This window comes from Thalassophryne amazonica, chromosome 4, assembly GCF_902500255.1.
Source record: "Thalassophryne amazonica chromosome 4, fThaAma1.1, whole genome shotgun sequence".
In the NCBI taxonomy this organism is placed as follows: Eukaryota; Metazoa; Chordata; class Actinopteri; order Batrachoidiformes; family Batrachoididae; genus Thalassophryne; species Thalassophryne amazonica.
Genome location: NC_047106.1, coordinates 142,962,102 through 142,981,445, shown reverse-complemented (window position 1 = coordinate 142,981,445; position 19,344 = coordinate 142,962,102). Strand labels below are relative to the sequence as shown.

Genomic DNA, 19,344 nt, shown 5'->3' with positions numbered 1-19,344 from the left:
ACGCTGCAGCTCGCTGCCTGCCGCAGGTCTTTGATGAGCTGCTGACACCGCTGAACACAGACAGGGCCACCAGCGCCATCTGCAGACACATACAGTCCACTGTCAACACCTGGAATAGACATGCTCACGGCAGTCAGCAGGACCATGAGACATGACAGGACAGTTAATGCTGCATAAACAGGGTGAAGACTGCAGGACACTACAGTCAGCAGGACCATGAGCCGTGCCTGGACAGTTAAAGCTGCAGACACAGGGTGACGGCCGCAGCACACCACAGTCAGCAGGACCATGAGCCGTGCTAGGACAGTTAATGTTGCAGACACAGGGTGACGACCGCAGGACACCACAGTCAGCAGGACCATGAGCCATGCCAGGACAGTTAAAGCTGCAGACACAGGGTGACGACCGCAGGACACCACAGTCAGCAGGACCATGAGGCGTATCAGAACAGTTAAAGTTGCAGACACAGGGTGAGGACCGCAGCACACTACAGTCAGCAGGACCATGAGACATGCCAGGACAGTTAAAGCTGCAGACACAGGGTGAGGACCACAGCACACTACAGTCAGCAGGACCATGAGGCGTATCAGAAAGGTTAAAGCTGCAGACACAGGGTGAGCACCACAGCACACTACAGTCAGCAGGACCATGAGACATGCCAGGACAGTTAGAGATGCAGACACAGGGTGAGGACCACAGCACACTACAGTCAGCAGGACCATGAGGCGTGCCAGGACAGTTAGAGATGCAGACACAGGGTGAGGACCACAGCACACTACAGTCAGCAGGACCATGAGGCGTGCCAGGACAGTTAGAGATGCAGACACAGGGTGAGGACCACAGCACACTACAGTCAGCAGGACCATGAGGTGAATCAGAAAGGTTAAAGCTGCAGACACAGGGTGAGCACCACAGCACACTACAGTCAGCAGGACCATGAGACATGCCAGGACAGTTAAAGCTGCAGACACAGGGTGAGGACCACAGCACACTACAGTCAGCAGGACCATGAGGCGTATCAGAAAGGTTAAAGCTGCAGACACAGGGTGAGCACCACAGCACACTACAGTCAGCAGGACCATGAGGCGTGCCAGGACAGTTAAAGATGCAGACACGGGGTGACGACTGCAGCACATAGCTTGGATAACAAGGACTATGATAACGCGTGCTTACCTCTGTGAGACGGAGCGCTGCTGGCTATGCCTCCTGGACCCGTGTCCTGTCTGGATGACGGACTCGTGGTCACACAGGTTGTGGTTCTGTCTGGAGGGGTGGAGCTAACTGCACTGGCTTCATTTGGATCTGTCACACTGAGGCCACTCCCAAAGCTCCGCCTTCCTTCTTCACAGACAGGCTGTTGATGACTTGAAATTACAGACACTAGGGGGTGCTGCTGCGGCATTTGGGATGAATATATGATTCTAGAACAAAAAATAAAGAGCATCACAGATGTTATACAAAACTCCAACGAGAAGTCGAGTTTACAGAATGATGACAACAATCCTCTGCTTTCAGGTTGACAAATACCCAGACCTGATCTGTCCTCTGGTTCGGGTCAGGTCTCATACATGTCAAATTCAGATTACTCCAGTGGAACTTGACTCAGTCTCACCACATTAAGTTGTGGAACTGTTTGTGGAGCACAGGGTGCCGTTTATGTGCTGTTTTGTTCGTTCCGGTGGATCAGTTTCTGCTCCACGCTCTTGTTCGAGTTGTCTTGGATGATGAAACTGCAGAAGGATCATCACTGATCATGAGACGTACCATGTAAGAGGATCATTACAGGTATCCCAAAGGGACTGTCCGTACCTTCTCGGAGAGAACTCAGAGATGTCAGAGGGTGGAAGGTTGCAGATAAAGTCAGATCTTTTTGTCCTTTCTTGTCTTGGTGTTTGTCGCTATGCTGGACTCCTCACAAAGTGGTTCAACAGCACCGTTTTTCTTCACAGTCAACTCTCAGACATTCATCAGTTGCATGGACTCAAGGTATTCCGACGTCGTCCGTCTCTGCTAAAACTAAGCATGACTAAAGTCCCGATGTTTCCTCCGCAGATAAACCAACGGCCATGAAACGTGGCCGTTGGCCATGAAATGACTAGAAACGTGTTTGTTTGATCAAACCTGGTCAATCAACTCACTCAGCATCAGAATCTCCACTGAACTGTCTGCTAACCATGATGGACACTGGTCCATGATCTCCTGGCTGTCTCAACTACAGGACTTGATATTTACCTTGACACTGAGTTCGATTATCTCTGTCTTTGGTTGTTCTTTGCTGGTCTTCATTTATTTGACCTTTTGTCATGGTTACTTTGTTCGAAGCAGACACCCCCCAACCAGTCTGGTCTTTTTTAGGTTTCTTCCAACATAAAAAAAAAACAACAAAAAAAAAACACACCCACAGGAGTTTTTCCTGACCACTGTTGCCTATGTGTTTGCTCTGGAGGGTTGGTGAGGTAAGACCTTATCCATGTGAAGCATATTGGGCAACTTGTGTTGTGATTTGGCGCTATATAAATAAATCAAGTTGAACATAAATGCTGATCAGAACAACAAGTTCTGGCATATCAATCAGTTATCAATTATGATATGTTCAAGCAGGTCTTAGCCAAGTGGCCAGAGCGGGGCTTACCTGGCGGTCCGAGCGGGACTTAGCTACAGGACCGAGCGGGGCTTACCTGGAGGTCTGAGCGGGGCTTACCTGGAGGACCGAGCGGGGCTTACCTGGAGGACCGAGCGGGGCTTACCTGGAGGACCGAGCGGGGCTTAACTGAAGGACCGAGCGGGGCTTACCTACAGGACCGAGCGGGGCTTACCTGGAGGACCGAGCGGGGCTTACCTGGAGGACCGAGCGGGGCTTACCTGGAGGTCTGAGCAGGGCTTACCTACAGGACAGAGCAGGGCGTACCTACAGGACCAAGCGGAGCTCGGAGCTTACCTGGATTTCTGGTCTACAGTGGAGTTGCTGAGTTTCTCTTCACCAGTAGGCAGCAGGTGGGCAGGTGGGTGATCCTTTAAAGAAGATGTGTTCTCCTTGTCCTCCTGAACAGAAGTGGGGACAATTGGAGCCCCTTTAGCAATGGATGGTCCCATGTCACAGTTGTTGGCTCTCAGGGTTCTGGATGTGATGTCTGAAGGAGTAAAACAAATGTCACAAACTCAAAATGGCAGTGACATATCTAATAAAATGATTTGTTGATGAGGTGTGGAGCTCCAGATCCACCAAAAGCCCCAGTGCACACCCGTGATACCCGTGTTCAGTTCAGAAACACCACATGTTGAGATTTAGTTTGAAGTCAATCAATGTGAGATTATTTCACCACAAAGACATAACTGGGTTTGAACAGGAACTTAATCCCACACCAGCACCTGGACTAGGTCAAATCAGGATTGAAGTGAAAGAGACTGGTACTGACCTGCGTCTGATCCGAGCAGACAGACTCCGGTGGTGTGACTGTTCACCAGACACAGTGATGACATGTGGTCACCCCAACCCTGAGGTCAAAGGTCAAATTCCAGTGAAGCCAAATTGTCCAGACTTCGAGGACAGTCCTGTGCAGCTCTTAAGCCCCACCTCCATCATGGAAATGAACAACACCAGAACAAGCCCCACAGCGCCACCCACAGGCTCAGAAGGTTTTCATTACAGGTGCCTGTTTGTCAGATGATTGTCACAATTGTGGGTGTGGACTGTCCACAGACTGTGGGGTCATACGGCTGAGCAGGACATGCCCACAAGGAATGATTTAAAGGTGCAGTACAGCAGTTTTATAGCTCACAGATTCTGCAAAAGGCAGCACCCAGTTGGTCTGTGTGCCTGATCCCATCTGATCCAATCAGATCCCACCAGATCGTATCTGATCCCATCAGGTTTAGCAGGATCGCATCAGATCATATCTGATCCCATCAGATCATATCTGATCCAATCAGATCCCATCAAATCTGATCAGATCCAATCAGTTCCCATCTGATCCAATCAGATCCATGAGATCTCAGGTGCTAAGCAGGGCAGGTCCTGGTCAGTACTCAGACAGGACCTCTTAGGAAGATAAGGGGCTGAGTGGTTTTCTCCAGTTGAAACTGGAGTTGCATCAGGAAGGGCATCTGGCACCAAATCCCAATGTGGATCTGTCCAGGATCCGCTGTGGTGACCCTGAACAAGTCAGTTGAAAGACGAACAAATTCTGCAAAATGCACTTAGATATACTGTCATTTCTCCGGGATCTTTATGTAATTAACTGCCCCTTTACAAGAACCAAACCACTGTATTCCTCATTTTGGATTTATTAAAGGTCACAAAGAAAACCGGACCGGGACCCTCACAGACAGTGTCCATCTTGTCAAAGGCGAAAAAAATGGGTCATACAACACTTTTTATACAATGTGGGCATTTACAATGGGTGTAGTTTAATGTCACATTTCTCATGTTACCTGCTCTCACAGATAGGGAAGCCCTCCCTGTATCTAAAACTTAGATGTAAATGATGGAAGTAAAACGAAGGTTATGTATGTAACCACGGTTCTATGAATCTCAACTGACCGCCAGAGGGTGGTGCTGAAAGCACTGAATGATCCCTACATGCATGTGCAGTTCGAGTAATAATACCAAACTAGTCACACCTGTGACACCACGGATGACCAATCACAGTGTATATAAGCATACGTCATCCGAGGCTCCGTCCCTACAGAACGTTCTCGCGCAACGCGGGATTCCGAGAAACAGAGAATCTCTGGCGGTCAGTTGGGATTCATAGAAAGGTGGTTACATACAAAACCTTCATTCCATTTCATCCCTCCTGACCGCCAGAGGGCGGTGCTGAAAGCACTGAATGACAAATACCAACAATGTCACAAGGAATCCTGAGCACCTACCTCACAGAGGAGGCCCAGAGGACCTAAGGATGAGGGTCAGCCACACTGACATTGCAGAAATGAATGAACATAGTCGGGGAAGCCCACGACGCCGCAGCGCAGATGGCATCCAGCGGAACCCCTCTCATAGCTTTCCAGGAAGCAGAGACACTCCTGGTAGAGTGAGCCTTCACGCCGGCCAGCCGGGGACAGCCCCCTGCACAACAGGCATGGCAGATAACATCAACGATCCAATAAGAGAGACGTTGTTTAGATAAAGGAAAGCCCAACTTAGACCCTCGATGACACAAAAACAGCTGGTGAGAGCGTCTCAGACTCTCAGTAGCTGCAATATACGCCTCTAGTGCTCTCGTGGGACACAACAAGTCAGACCCATCCCCGGCCACTGAAGACTGGGGTCAAAACCACAACAATTGCAATGGCTGGGTACAATGAGCACGGGACAACACCTTAGGCAAAAATGCCGTGTTCGGCCACAGGATAACATCAGCCCAATCGGGACCCCATCTGAGACACGAGGGACTGACTCACCCACGATGGTCAACAAAAGCGCAGTCTTACCGGAGAGCCAATTGAGGTCTGCCTCTGCCAAAGGCTCGAACGGAGGATGACAAAGTGCTGCGAGAACCAGGGTTAGATCCCAGGCAGGTTCACGTGTTGCAGCCGGTGGATGCAACCTATGAGCACCACGCAGAAAAAGAGAAACGAGATGATGGCTCCCAACTGAACAACCATCCACTCTCATCTGGTAGCATGAAATAGCTGCAACATATACCTTCAGTGTCGAGGGAGAGTGGCCCTCATCAAGGACAGATTGGAGAAAATCCAGAATAGTAGAAACGGAACAGGTGACCGGATCCTCACTTCGGGCAGAACACCACCGACAAAACAGTCGCCACCTGTTGTGATACTGCCGCCGGGTAGAAGGTGGCCTGGCAGACAAAATGGTATGCCTGACGGGATCAGTGAGCCCAGTCAGGCTTGACCCCTGGCATCCAGTGGCCACACCCACAGGTTCAGGCGTTGAGGATCAGGGTGCCATACCCGTCCTCACAACTGAGAGAGAAGATCCCTCCTGGGTGGAAGACACCAGGGGTCGCCTCGACATAAACTCCAAAGCAACAGGACGAGCGGACCAGAACAGAGCCACCAGCAACAGTCTGTGGCCCTCCCTAAGAACCCTCTGTAGAGTGGGCCAAAGCAACGGAAGAGGAGGAAAAGCGTACAGGAGCACTTTGGGCCATAGATGAGCAAATGCGTCCGGACCCAACGCGCCCAACACCCCTGTAAGGGAAAACCACAGCGGGCAATAAGTCAACACTTTCGTTGCGAACAGATCCACTGTCACACAACCATAGAGGTCCCAGATCATGCGTCTGCAGCTTGGTTCCGCTCTCCCGGTACATACTCTGCCCGCAGAGTGGACAGAAGAGGAAAGGCCCATTCCAGGAGATCCCTGGAGACTTTTAGAAGACAAGCCGACCTGGTGCCCCCCTGATGGTTGATGTGGTAGACAACCGAGGTGTTGTCCGACCGCACCAGAACATGTCTCCCCTGCAGGTGGGGAAGAAAGTACCTCAGAGCGAGATGCACTGCCCGTAATTTCAGCACACTGAAATGCTCCAAGCGATCCCTTCGGCTCCACAGCCCCTGAACCACTCTGTGCTGCCAGACCGTGCCCCATCCCGTGAAACTGGCATCCGTGGTGACCACCTCCCTGCAGTACACCACTAGCCCCATCGGGACGCCCCTGGACAAATAAGCCCTGTTCCTCCAGGGAGCCAGGGCCCGGAAGCACAACCACGTCACCGTGAGCCTGAGATGTCTGTGCAGTCGGGGGTCCAGAAGAGCCACCTCGACACAGGTTGTAACGAAAGCAAGCCCAACAGCATGAAGACGATGTACAGAAACCGCCTGCCTAGTCTGAACCGAATGAACCGGACATCGTCTATCCTGCGGACGGATGGATGAGCCTCCATGGAGGTTGAATCCAAGGCCACCCCGAGAAAAACAGTGATCTGAGAAGGAGCAAGGCGACTCTTCTCCAGGTTGACCCTGAGACCCAACTGGGACACGTGAGCAAGCAGCCGATGCATATCCCAAGATGCACGCGCTCAAGACGGGGCGCACATTAGCCAATCGTCGAGATACGGCAGAATCTACATCCCACATGCTTGCAGCAGGGCGAGAGCTGCTTTTACACACCAAGTAAACACTCTCTGAGAAAGGGAGATGCCAAATGGGAGTACCCAAAACTGCCAATGACGACCCGATAGGCAAACCTCAGAAAGCGGCAGTGGTCTGCCACAATAGGCACATGAAAATAGGCATCGGTCAGATCTATTGGCGTAAACCACGCCCCCCATGCCACAGTCTGAAGGACCTCTGCCGTGGTCAACATGTGAAATGGCAGCACCTTCAAATAACGATTGAGTCCCCACAGATCTAAAATGGGCCGAAACCCGCCAGTCTCTTTCGGAATGAGGAAATATGTGGAATAGTAGCCTCTGGGTTGCTGCAGAGGACCCACCTCCTCGATAGCACCCTTGGCCAAGAGGGCGGAGAGCTTCTGGTCTAGTGCTTGAGCTTTCACCGGGTCGGAAATCAAAGTCACCTTGACCCCGGTCCGAGATGTGTGGCCGGCGTCGAAATTGCAACCTGTAGCCAAGGGTCAAAGTAGCAACCACCCATGGATCCACAGCGTGAGCAGCCCAGCAGTCGAGCTGCTGATGGGAAAACCATCCGACTGCCGGCCCGGTGGCCTCACCTTCCCCTCCCCACAACCTGTAGGGGCCCTGGGGTGTTAGTGGCCACCATCCAAAGCTCGGGTCTGCCTGGTGGGGTGGCGGACTGGCTCATGCGGCGAGAGACAATACATCCTCCTCCACCGCCAACTCAGGCACAGGGGGAGAAGCCTCTGTCCCAGGCAAGGGAGCTTCCAGCTGCCGGGCTTGAAACAATGACTTCATCTCAGCCACTTCAGCAGACAGTTTCTCTACCCGTATGGCAAGGCCTTGATCTGCTGCGACCCGCTTCCTCTTAGGAGTCACCCACATTGAAGGCGGGAGCTGGTCGGCCTCTTGTTGAGGGCACAACTGTGCCAGCCGAGCCACTCTCACAGCCCGAGGCATGTAATTGCTGTTCATACAGGGATGATCTGACAACGCCTCCGTCAGGTGGTCAATCCCGAGACAAGCTGGGCACAGGTTATGACCGTCATCTGCTCGGAGTGCGAGTCCACAAGCAGCACAGCAGTGGGAGCCACCCATAAGCCCGACCGCACAACAGGCGAATCCACATGGCTAGCAGTCTGCAGAACACACACCAGCACTGGGAGAGGAAGCGCGAACGCTGTCGTCACCAGTAATAGCGAAACCGGAGACCCTCTCCATTAACTGTGACAAAACGCAGGCCAAAAAAAAAGAAAAAGGCTAACATAGTCAGCCGTCAACGTAGACAGACACAAAACCGGGAGAAAGGGGTGCTCACGCTGGCATCCTGGTAGTAGCAAAAAACAAACAAACAAACAAAAAAAAACAACAACAAAAGGAAGCCAACACCGGCAGCTATAAACACAAACAGGCCAAAAACTGGGAAAAGGGGCGCACACACTGCCGTCACCGGTAATAGCAAAAACGAAACAACAAAAGGACCCAGGTAGCTCGAAAAAAAAATATGTATGTCCGTATACCCGCGCAATACTGGGAGAGGGGGCAAACACGCTGCCATCACCGGTAATGGCAAATAAAAGAGACACTTACCGCAGTAACAAGAACCGTCGCAGCCCCAGGAGTGCGAAAAACACTGCTCCTGCCAAAAGAAAAGGCGAAAGGGCGTCCAACGACAGCAAAAGCACAGGAAATATCCAGCACAAAATGGCGGACGACAACAGTAGCAAACCACATGTGAGAAGAAAAGAGGGAAGGCGCCTCAGATGACGTATGCTTATATACACTGTGATTGGTCATATGTGGTGTCACAGGTGTGACTATTTTGGTATTATTACTCCAACAGTGCATGTGCGAAGGGATCATTCAGTGCTTTCAGCACCGCCCTCTGGCAGACAGGTGGGATGAAATGGAAATTAACTGTTATGTTTAAATGTTAAACCAGATTCCAGAGACTTCCAATCAAATAGCAAAAGCAAATAATTGATAACTAACATAAAATAAGGACTTAGAATAAACATTATCTAACAATATAAATCCCATAAATGAGTCTACATCTTTGTTTGATCAGATTATTAACCACAAGAGCCGTAATCGGTGTCATATTTTTGGCTTCCCTCATCCTAACTGACCTGATTTTAAAGCTCGAACAGCAAACAGACCCAGTAACGTTGATCTTAGACAGTACATAAAAAAACAAAACAAAAAAAAACATATTGCTTCACAACCCACTTTAGTTTTGCAGAAAACTTAAATTAACTAAACTTATTTTTATGTGGCTCATCAATTAAACTTAGTCCAGAACTACAGAAAAACTTAGGTGCAGAGTAATTACTGATTTAAACATTTTATTATTCAAATTATTATTTTTATTATTATTATTAGTAGTAGTAGTAGTACGTAGTAGTAGTAGTATGAAAAATGTCTTCAAAAGTGGACCTTTAATCAAGGTCCACTTTGAGTGGTTCAGTGTCTTTGTGTCTGGATGCGTCCCTGGTTTACAGTCTCTGAGCAGCAACAATCAAGAATTTGTGAATTTACGTGTGCAGCGACCTGAGAGACAAGAAGGTTTTTGGCGGAGAAAAAAAAAAATCATTAGTGTTTGTTGTTAATGTTTCGCAGGTCTTCAACTGTGATTTTAGTTTAACCACAGCGAGGACACTTACAGAGACACTCAGATCAGACTTTGAAAGAATAGATTAAAAATGTGTTTGTAAAACTCTGTACTCTGCTCACTGTCATCATCATGCTGAGAGACATTCAAACATACAGAGGGACAGACTCAAAGGAACAGACACAGAAGGACATACGCAGAGGGGCAGAGTCAAAGGAACAGGCACAGAAGGACATACGCAGAGGGGCAGAGTCAAACGAACAGGCACAGAAGGACATACGCAGAGGGGCAGAGTCAAACGAACAGGCACAGAAGGACAGACACAGGGACAGACAAAGAGGGACAGATGCAAAGGAATAGGCACAGAGGGACAGACACAGAGTGACAGGCGCAGAGGGACAGACTCAAAGGAACAGACACAGAGGGACAGACTCAAAGGAACAGACACAGAGGGACAGGCGCAGAGGGACAGACGCAGAGGGACAGGCGCAGAGGGACAAACAGAGGAACAGGCGCAGAGGGACAAACAGAGGAACAGGCGCAGAGGGACAAACAGAGGAACAGGCACAGAAGGACAGACACAGAGGAACAGACTTAAAGGAACAGAGCCAGAGGGACAGACTCAAAGGAACAGACACAGAGGGACAGACACAGAGGAACAGACGCAAAGGAACAGACGCAGAGGGACAGACTCAAAGGAAAAGACGCAGAGGAACAGACAGAGTGACAGATGCAAACGGACAGACACAGAGGACCAGACTCAAAGGAACAGACGCGGAGGGACAGAATTAAAGGGACAGACGCAGAGGAACAGACAAAGGAACAGACGCAGAGGGACAGACTCAAAGGGACAGGCGCAGAGGGACAGACTCAAAGGGACAGGCGCAGAAGGACAGACGCAGAGGAACAGACTCAAAGGAACAGTCACAGAAGGACAGACACAGAGGAACAGACACAGAGGAACAGACAGACGTCCAGACGCAGAGGAACAGACTTAAAGGAACAGACCCAGAGGGACAGACTCAAAGGAACAGACACAGAGGGACAGACATAGAAGTACAGGCGCAGAGGGACAGACTCAAAGGAACAGACACAGAGGGACAGACAGAGGAACAGACACAGAGGGACAGACAGAGGAACAGGCACAGAAGGACAGACACAAAGGAACAGACGCAGAGGGACAAACAGAGGAACAGGCACAGAAGGACAGACACAGAGGGACAGACATAGAAGGACAGACTCAAAGGAACAGATGCAGAGGGACAGACACAAGGAACAGGCACAGAAGGACAGACACAAAGGAACAGACGCAGAGGGACAGACACAAGGAACAGGCACAGAAGGACAGACACAAAGGAACAGACGCAGAGGGACAAACAGAGGAACAGGCACAGAAGGACAGACGCAGAGGGACAAACAGAGGAACAGGCACAGAAGGACAGACACAGAGGAACAGACGCAGAGGGACAGACTCAAAGGAACAGACACAGAGGGACAGACACAGAGGAACAGACTCAAAGGAACAGTCACAGAAGGACCAGACTCAAAGGAACAGACGCAGAGGGACAGACATAGAAATACAGACGCAGAGGAACAGACTCAAAGGAACAGTCACAGAAGGACCAGACTCAAAGGAACAGACGCAGAGGAACAGACTCAAAGGGACAGGCGCAGAGGGACAGACTCAAAGGAACAGGCACAGAAGGACAGACGCAGAGGGACAGGCACAGAGGGACAGATGCAAAGGAACAGATACAGAAGGACAGACACAGAGGGACAGACTCAAAGGAACAGATGCAGAGGGACAGACACAGAGGAACAGACGCAAAGGAACAGACGCAGAGGAACAGACAGAGTGACAGATGCAAACGGACAGACACAGAGGACCAGACTCAACGGAACAGACGCGGAGGGACAGAATTAAAAGGACAGATGGAGAGGAACAGACTCAAAGGAACAGACGCAGAGGGACAGACTCAAAGGGACAGGCGCAGAGGGACAGACTCCAAGGAACAGGCACAGAAGGACAGACATAGATGTACAGACGCAGAGGAACAGACTGAAAGGAACAGTCACAGAAGGACAGACACAGAGGAACAGACTTAAAGGAACAGACCCAGAGGGACAGACTCAAAGGAACAGACACAGAGGGACAGACATAGAAGTACAGGCGCAGAGGGACAGACTCAAAGGAACAGACAGAGGGACAGACAGAGGAACAGGCACAGAAGGACAGACGCAAAGGAACAGGCACAGAAGGACAGACACAGAGGGACAGACATAGAAGGACAGACTCAAAGGAACAGATGCAGAGGGACAGACACAAGGAACAGGCACAGAAGGACAGACACAAAGGAACAGACGCAGAGTGACAAACAGAGGAACAGGCACAGAAGGACAGACGCAGAGGGACAAACAGAGGAACAGGCACAGAAGGACAGACACAGAGGAACAGACGCAGAGGGACAGACACAGAGTGACAGACACCAAGGAACAGGCACAGAAGGACAGACGCAGAGGAACAGTCACAGAAGGACAGACACAGAGGAACAGACATAAAGGAACAGACCCAGAGAGACAGACTCAAAGGAACAGACACAGAGGGACAGACAGAGGAACAAGCACAGAAGGACAGACGCAGAGGGACAGACGCAAAGGAACAGACACAGAGGGACAGACTCAAAGGCACAGGCGCAGAGGGACAGACTCAAAGGCACAGGCGCAGAGGGACAGACTCAAAGGGACAGACTCCAAGGAACAGGCACAGAAGGACAGACGCAGAGGAACAGACTCAAAGGAACAGTCACAGAAGGACAGACACAGAGGAACAGACTTAAAGGAACAGACCCAGAGGGACAGACTCAAAGGAATAGACACAGAGGAACAGGCACAGAAGGACAGACGCAGAGGGACAGGCACAGAGGGACAGACGCAAAGGAATAGACACAGAAGGACAGATGCAGAGGGACAGACACAAGGAACAGGCACAGAAGGACAGACGCAGAGGGACAAACATAGAGGAACAGGCACAGAAGGACAGACACAGAGGGACAGACATAGAAGGACAGACTCAAAGGAACAGACGCAGAGTGACAAACAGAGGAACAGGCACAGAAGGACAGACGCAGAGGGACAAACAGAGGAACAGGCACAGAAGGACAGACGCAGAGGAACAGACAGAGGAACAGGCACAGAAGGACAGACACAGAGGAACAGACGCAGAGGGACAGACACAGAGGAACAGACGCAGAGGGACAGACACAGAGTGACAGACACCAAGGAACAGGCACAGAAGGACAGACGCAGAGGAACAGTCACAGAAGGACAGACACAGAGGAACAGACATAAAGGAACAGACCCAGAGAGACAGACTCAAAGGAACAGACACAGAGGGACAGACATAGAGGAACAAGCACAGAAGGACAGACGCAGAGGGACAGACGCAAAGGAACAGACACAGAGGACAGACACAGAGGGACAGACTCAAAGGCACAGGCGCAGAGGGACAGACTCAAAGGGACAGACTCCAAGGAACAGGCACAGAAGGACAGACGCAGAGGAACAGACTCAAAGGAACAGTCACAGAAGGACAGACACAGAGGAACAGACTTAAAGGAACAGACCCAGAGGGACAGACTCAAAGGAATAGACACAGAGGAACAGGCACAGAAGGACAGACGCAGAGGGACAGGCACAGAGGGACAGACGCAAAGGAATAGACACAGAAGGACAGACACAGAGGGACAGACTCAAAGGAACAGATGCAGAGGGACAGACACAAGGAACAGGCACAGAAGGACAGACGCAGAGGGACAAACATAGAGGAACAGGCACAGAAGGACAGACACAGAGGAACAGACTTAAAGGAACAGACCCAGAGGGACAGATTCAAAGGAACAGACGCAGAGGGACAGATTCAAAGGAACAGACGCAGAGGGACAGAATTGAAGGGACAGACGCAGAGGGACAGACTCAAAGGAACAGACAGAGTGACAGACTCAGAGGGACAGACTCAAAGGAACAGACACAAAGGGACAGACTCAGAGGGACAGACTCAAAGGGACAGGCACAGAGGGACAGACTCAAAGGGACAGGCGCAGAGGGACAGACTCAAAGGATCAGGCACAGAGGGACAGGCACAGAGGAACAGACGCAAAGGAACAGTCACAGAAGGACAGACACAGAGGAACAGACTCAAAGGAACAGACACAGAGGGACAGACAGACGTCCAGATGCAGAGGAACAGACGCAGAGGAACAGACTCAAAGAAACAGTCACAGAAGGACAGACACAGAGGAACAGACACAGAGGAACAGACAGAGGAACAGGCACAGAAGGACAGACGCAAAGGAACAGACACAGAAGGACAGACATAGAAGGACAGACTCAAAGGAACAGATGCAGAGGGACAGACACAAGGAACAGGCACAGAAGGACAGACACAAAGAAACAGACGCAGAGGGACAAACAGAGGAACAGGCACAGAAGGACAGACGCAGAGGGACAAACAGAGGAACAGGCACAGAAGGACAGACACAGAGGAACAGACGGAGAGGAACAGACTCAAAGGAACAGACACAGAGGGACAGACACAGAGGGACAGACGCAGAGGGACAGACTCAAAGGGACAGGCGCAGAGGGACAGACTCAAAGGGACAGGCGCAGAGGGACAGACTCCAAGGAACAGGCACAGAAGGACAGACGCAGAGGAACACACTCAAAGGAACAGTCACAGAATGACAGAAACTGAGGAACAGACCCAGAGGGACAGACTCAAAGGAACAGACACAGAGGGACAGACACAGAAGTACAGACGCAGAGGAACAGACCCAGAGGGACAGACACAAAGAAACAGACGCAGAGGGACAAACAGAGGAACAGGCACAGAAGGACAGACACAGAGGAACAGACGCAGAGGAACAGACTCAAAGGAACAGACACAGAGTGACAGACACAGAGGAACAGACACAGAGGAACAGACGCAGAGGGACAGACTCAAAGGGACAGGCGCAGAGGGACAGACTCAAAGGGACAGGCGCAGAGGGACAGACTCAAAGGGACAGGCGCAGAGGGACAGACTCCAAGGAACAGGCACAGAAGGACAGACGCAGAGGGACAGGCGCAGAGGGACAGACTCAAAGGAACAGACACAGAGGGACAGACATAGAAGTACAGACGCAGAGGGACAGACATAGAAGTACAGATGCAGAGGGACAGACATAGAAGTACAGATGCAGAGGGACAGACATAGAAGTACAGATGCAGAGGGACAGACACAGAGGACCAGACTCAAAGGAACAGTCGCAGAGGGACAGAATTCAAGGGACAGACGCAGAGGAACAGACACAGAAAAACAGACTCATAGGAACAGATGCAGAGGGACAGACTCAAAGGGACAGACGCAGAAGGAGCGACACAAAGGAACAGGCACAGAAGGACAGACACAGAGGGACAGACACAGAAGGACAGATGCAGAGGGACAGACTCAAAGCAACAGACAGAGTGACAGATGCAGAGGGACAGAATCAAAGGGACAGACGTAGAGGGAGAGACACAAAGGAACAGGCACAGAAGGACAGACACAAAGGAACAGGGACTAAAGAACAGACAGAGAGGGACAGACAGAGGGATAAGACGCAGAGGGACAGACTCAAAGGAAAAGGCACAGAAGGACAGACGTAGAGGAACAGACACAAAGGGACAGACGCAAAGGGAGAGACACAAAGGAACAGGCACAGAAGGACAGACACGGAGTATGACAACTCTTGTTCATCCATACTTAGTAGTTCATAATTTCCTACTAGATTGAATCTCAATTCTGAGGCTGTTCTGTAAATATTCATTCATACACTTAAGAATATTCATGTTCTGGTTCATAAAAACTCAAACAAACAATAAATATACCAACTTCTGATCAATCCATATCAATTTCAGACTTAAAATAATGTACTGATTTAAGCCCCACAAATTTTCGGTTATACCACGCCCACCTCTGGTTTAGGCCCTGCCCACCCCGAGTACAGATACAGATCATTTAGATTGGTTGAACAGATACACATGGTGGTGTACTCGCTCATCCCGAGTTACAGCGCTAAAATAATATGTTCTTCTTCAATGGACGACTTTGTTACCAAGAAATGGTTGAATGAACTATCATCTTAATTGTCTTTATTTTTAGTTAGCACATACCTTAAACACTTCAAGCTTGAAGCTAATAGTAAGATCCTTCGGCTGCTCCCTTGTTTTCACTCGGGTCGCCACAGCAAATCCAAGGTGGATCTACATGTTGAACTGGCACAGATGCCCTTCCTGACGCAACTCCACATTACATGGAGAAATATGGCAGGGGTGGGATTCAAAATGGGAACCAATGTATGTACGAGCCGATTAGTCAACTAGTCGCAAAAATAATCGGTGACTAGTTGATTATCAAAGTAATTGTTTGTGGCAGCCCAAAAACCATAACAGCGCTTCAAATAAAAGGATGTTCCAGGCGGTGCACCGTGACCCAGTGACGCATCAGAGGGAACTGTGAAAAACTGACGCGTTCTACCAGCCGCCATCTTCTTTGAGAATTTCCGCATCTTGAAAACGTTGTCACATGTTGAGGTTCTTGTCCTGGTAATCAGGGATAAGAACTTCTTGGATCAACCAGGTTTGGAAAACTTTCCCAAAGGTACAGGGTTTAAATAAGTCCCCACCCCAGGATTATTACTGATGCTCCTCACAGGTAAGGCTGTGTCTTAGCCAGACAAGACCTCACCTGTGAGGACCTGGTCACCATCAACACCATTATGCAACAAGGGTCAAGCTGCACAGCTGGAGAGGTTGCAGAGCAGGGATCTCAAGGACTGCTCCAGAGGCCACACATCTCGCAGGTTCCATCCCTCCAAAGTAGGAGGGAACAGGCGGCTGTCAAATTGGTTAAAGAGATGTCAGATTACCAACATCCACTCCATGACTTCCTCCCACAAACCAGAGGGAAGATACACAGAGACAACAAGGCACCGCAGTCTGGTTTGAACCCTGCGTGATATCACAGGAGTTGACCACTTAGGGGGGGATCTCAGCTCCTTTGCACAATTATACGAGGTCTATTAGAAAAGTATCCGACCTTATTATTTTTTTCAAAAACCATATGGATTTGAATCACGTGTGATTACATCAGACATGCTTGAACCCTCGTGGGCATGCGAGAGTTTTTTCACGCCTGTCGGTTACGTCATTCGCCTGTGGGCAGTCTTTGAGTGAGGAGTCGTCCACCCGCTCGTCGATTTTTTTCATTGTTTAGGAATGGCTCAGAGACTGTTGCTTTGTTTGATAAAATTTTTTTCAAAACTAAGGCACAACTGAGTGGACACCATTCAATAAATTCAGCTGGTTTTCAGTAAAAATTTTAACGGCTGATGAGAGATTTTGGTCTGGTAGTGTCGCTTTAAGGACAGTCCACGGCGCCTGACGGCGATCTGCGCTTCGAGGCGGCAGCGTCTCGCTGTTTCAAGTTGAAAACTTCCACATTTCAGGCTCTGTTGACGCAGTAAGTCGTCAGAGAACAGAGAACTTTCAGAAGAAGTCGGAATGAGGAGTTTATTCGGACATTCCATTGTTAACGGTCATTTTGTAATGAAAGAACATGCGGGCAGAGTCGCATGTCGGGCTGGACCCGACCGCGGGGGGTCGCGGCAGGAAAAACACCTCCGTTGGAAATCTTAACGGGCAAGTTGGAACATGCCCAAGCTGTTAAACAATTTCTCAGTTACTCACTTGTTGAAAGCCATTAAAAGCCGCCTGAATTCTACAAATGGTTTTCAACACGGAGGTGTTTTTCCTGTCGCGGCGCACACAGATTTGCCGAGTCGTCACGGAAACGACTCGGCGAATTTGCGCGTACGTCTTTCATTAAAAAAATGTCCTTAAACAGTGGAATGTCCGCATAAATTCCTCATGCCGGCCTCTTCTGAATCTTCTCTGTTCTCTCACGATGTCCTGGGTGAATTAAGCCTTAAATTAGGATGTTTTCAGCTCGAAACAGGCCGACGACAGCGCCTGGAAGTGCTGCAGGACGTCCCGCTCCGTGGGAAGTCCTTACACCGACAGAAACACCCCATAATCTCTCATCAGCCGTTAAACTTTTCACAGAAAACCAGCTTAATTTCTCGAATAGTGTCCACTCGGATATTCCTCACAGGTCCAGAAAAAATTTTGATAAAGCAACGCGCGCCGTCTCGAGCAGCGTGTGAAACAAAGGAATTCAGCCGAGAGGGCGGGACCACATCTCACTCAAGGCCTGCCCACAGGGAAATGATGTCACTGACGCGTGAAAAAACTCACGCATGCGCACGAGGGTTCAAGCATGATTGGTGTAATCGCATGTCATTCAAATCCATATAGTTAAAAAAAAAATAAAAGGGTCGGTTTATTATCTAAGAGACCTCGTACACAGCCTAACTTCACACAGACTCTTTTGTGTTCAGCTGCAATCACCAAAGCAGTGGCAAAAAGGTTTTTTATTTTTTCGGTTCCCAGTGGAGAAGACGAGGCAGATGGGAGAGGTCGTGTTGGTAAGTGTTAGCCTACATAGCTAACCAGAGTAGCTGCGTTCTCTCACCTGCAAAACCGCCTCGACACGTTTGAGCTCCAGATCATAAACAAAAAACAACACATGTCCACTTTCCCACTGCATCGTCACGTTTTCTTTGCATTTTCACTATGTCTGCATGTACTTTGGCCAAAAACCCAATGAAAATGCCGCGGTTGGTCCTGCGGAAGTAGAAAAACTAAAGCATATGCATCATATTTGAACCCTTTAGCGCCCACCCTCAAACAAGATTGCACTGCCCAATTGTGTATTAGGAAAAACCTATCGATCATCAACTGCAACAAAGCCAGAAGAACAGCAGCAACATCACCCACAGCTATTAGATTATAGAATTTATAGATGATGGGAAAAATGGCATAAAGATGAACACACACTTTCCCCTCATGTCCTTGTTTTCCCTGGATGGGGAAAATGTGAGGTTTTTTTTTTCAAAATGTTAGGTGTGTTGTTTAAAATTGTCATGTTTTTTATTCCAAATTTTTTTTAAATGCCCTTTTAGCTTATTATTAGACGCTTTTGTAAATTTTGCTCTGATTTGGTTTTTACTATAAAGCAAAAGTAAATAAACTCAAACTCTAACTGAGCTGGAAGCAGGCGCACCAGCAGACCGCGGACCAGGACTTACGAGGCCGAGATGAGATAGGATTTCATTTCAGAACAGGACGGATCAGAAATGACTGGAAAGGCAGGAAAGACTTTGACCTTTGACCTCAGAGCTGTGGATATGTCCACCACCCAAAGAACCCAAATACACACACACACACACACACACACACACACACACACACACACACACACACACACACACACACACACACACACACACACCTGTCAGGGCGGCAGTGCATGAGATGACCGCCACAGTGCGCTGTCGGCGCAGTGGACGATGACGCACTGAAGTCTGATGGGAACTCTGATAAGACGGCCTCCTGTGGAGCACCGACTGGCTCCGCCTCACTGCGACGACACACAAAACTTGTTAGAAAAGGTGGCGAGCAGCAGACGACCAGCAGTCTGAGGTGACAGGGTTTCTGCTGAACACTGACCATACCAGATCCGGAGCTGCAGCATCGGACCGGCACTCAGGCTCG

At 49.7% G+C, this 19,344-nt stretch overlaps 1 protein-coding gene across 1 annotated transcript in view; it reads right to left on the bottom strand.

Moving 5' to 3' along the window:
* Positions 1 to 235: 235 nt before the first annotated feature.
* The window catches only part of wdr62 (WD repeat domain 62), a 206,245-nt gene continuing 187,136 nt past the window's right edge, over positions 236 to 19,344 (bottom strand). The window contains exons 29-32 of the mRNA XM_034168870.1: positions 2,939 to 3,131; positions 1,174 to 1,421; positions 288 to 1,033; positions 236 to 241 (exon numbers count right to left, since the gene is read on the bottom strand). Coding sequence (XP_034024761.1) covers positions 236 to 241; positions 288 to 1,033; positions 1,174 to 1,421; positions 2,939 to 3,131 — 1,193 coding nt within the window. The remainder of the gene's footprint in view (positions 242 to 287; positions 1,034 to 1,173; positions 1,422 to 2,938; positions 3,132 to 19,344) is intronic.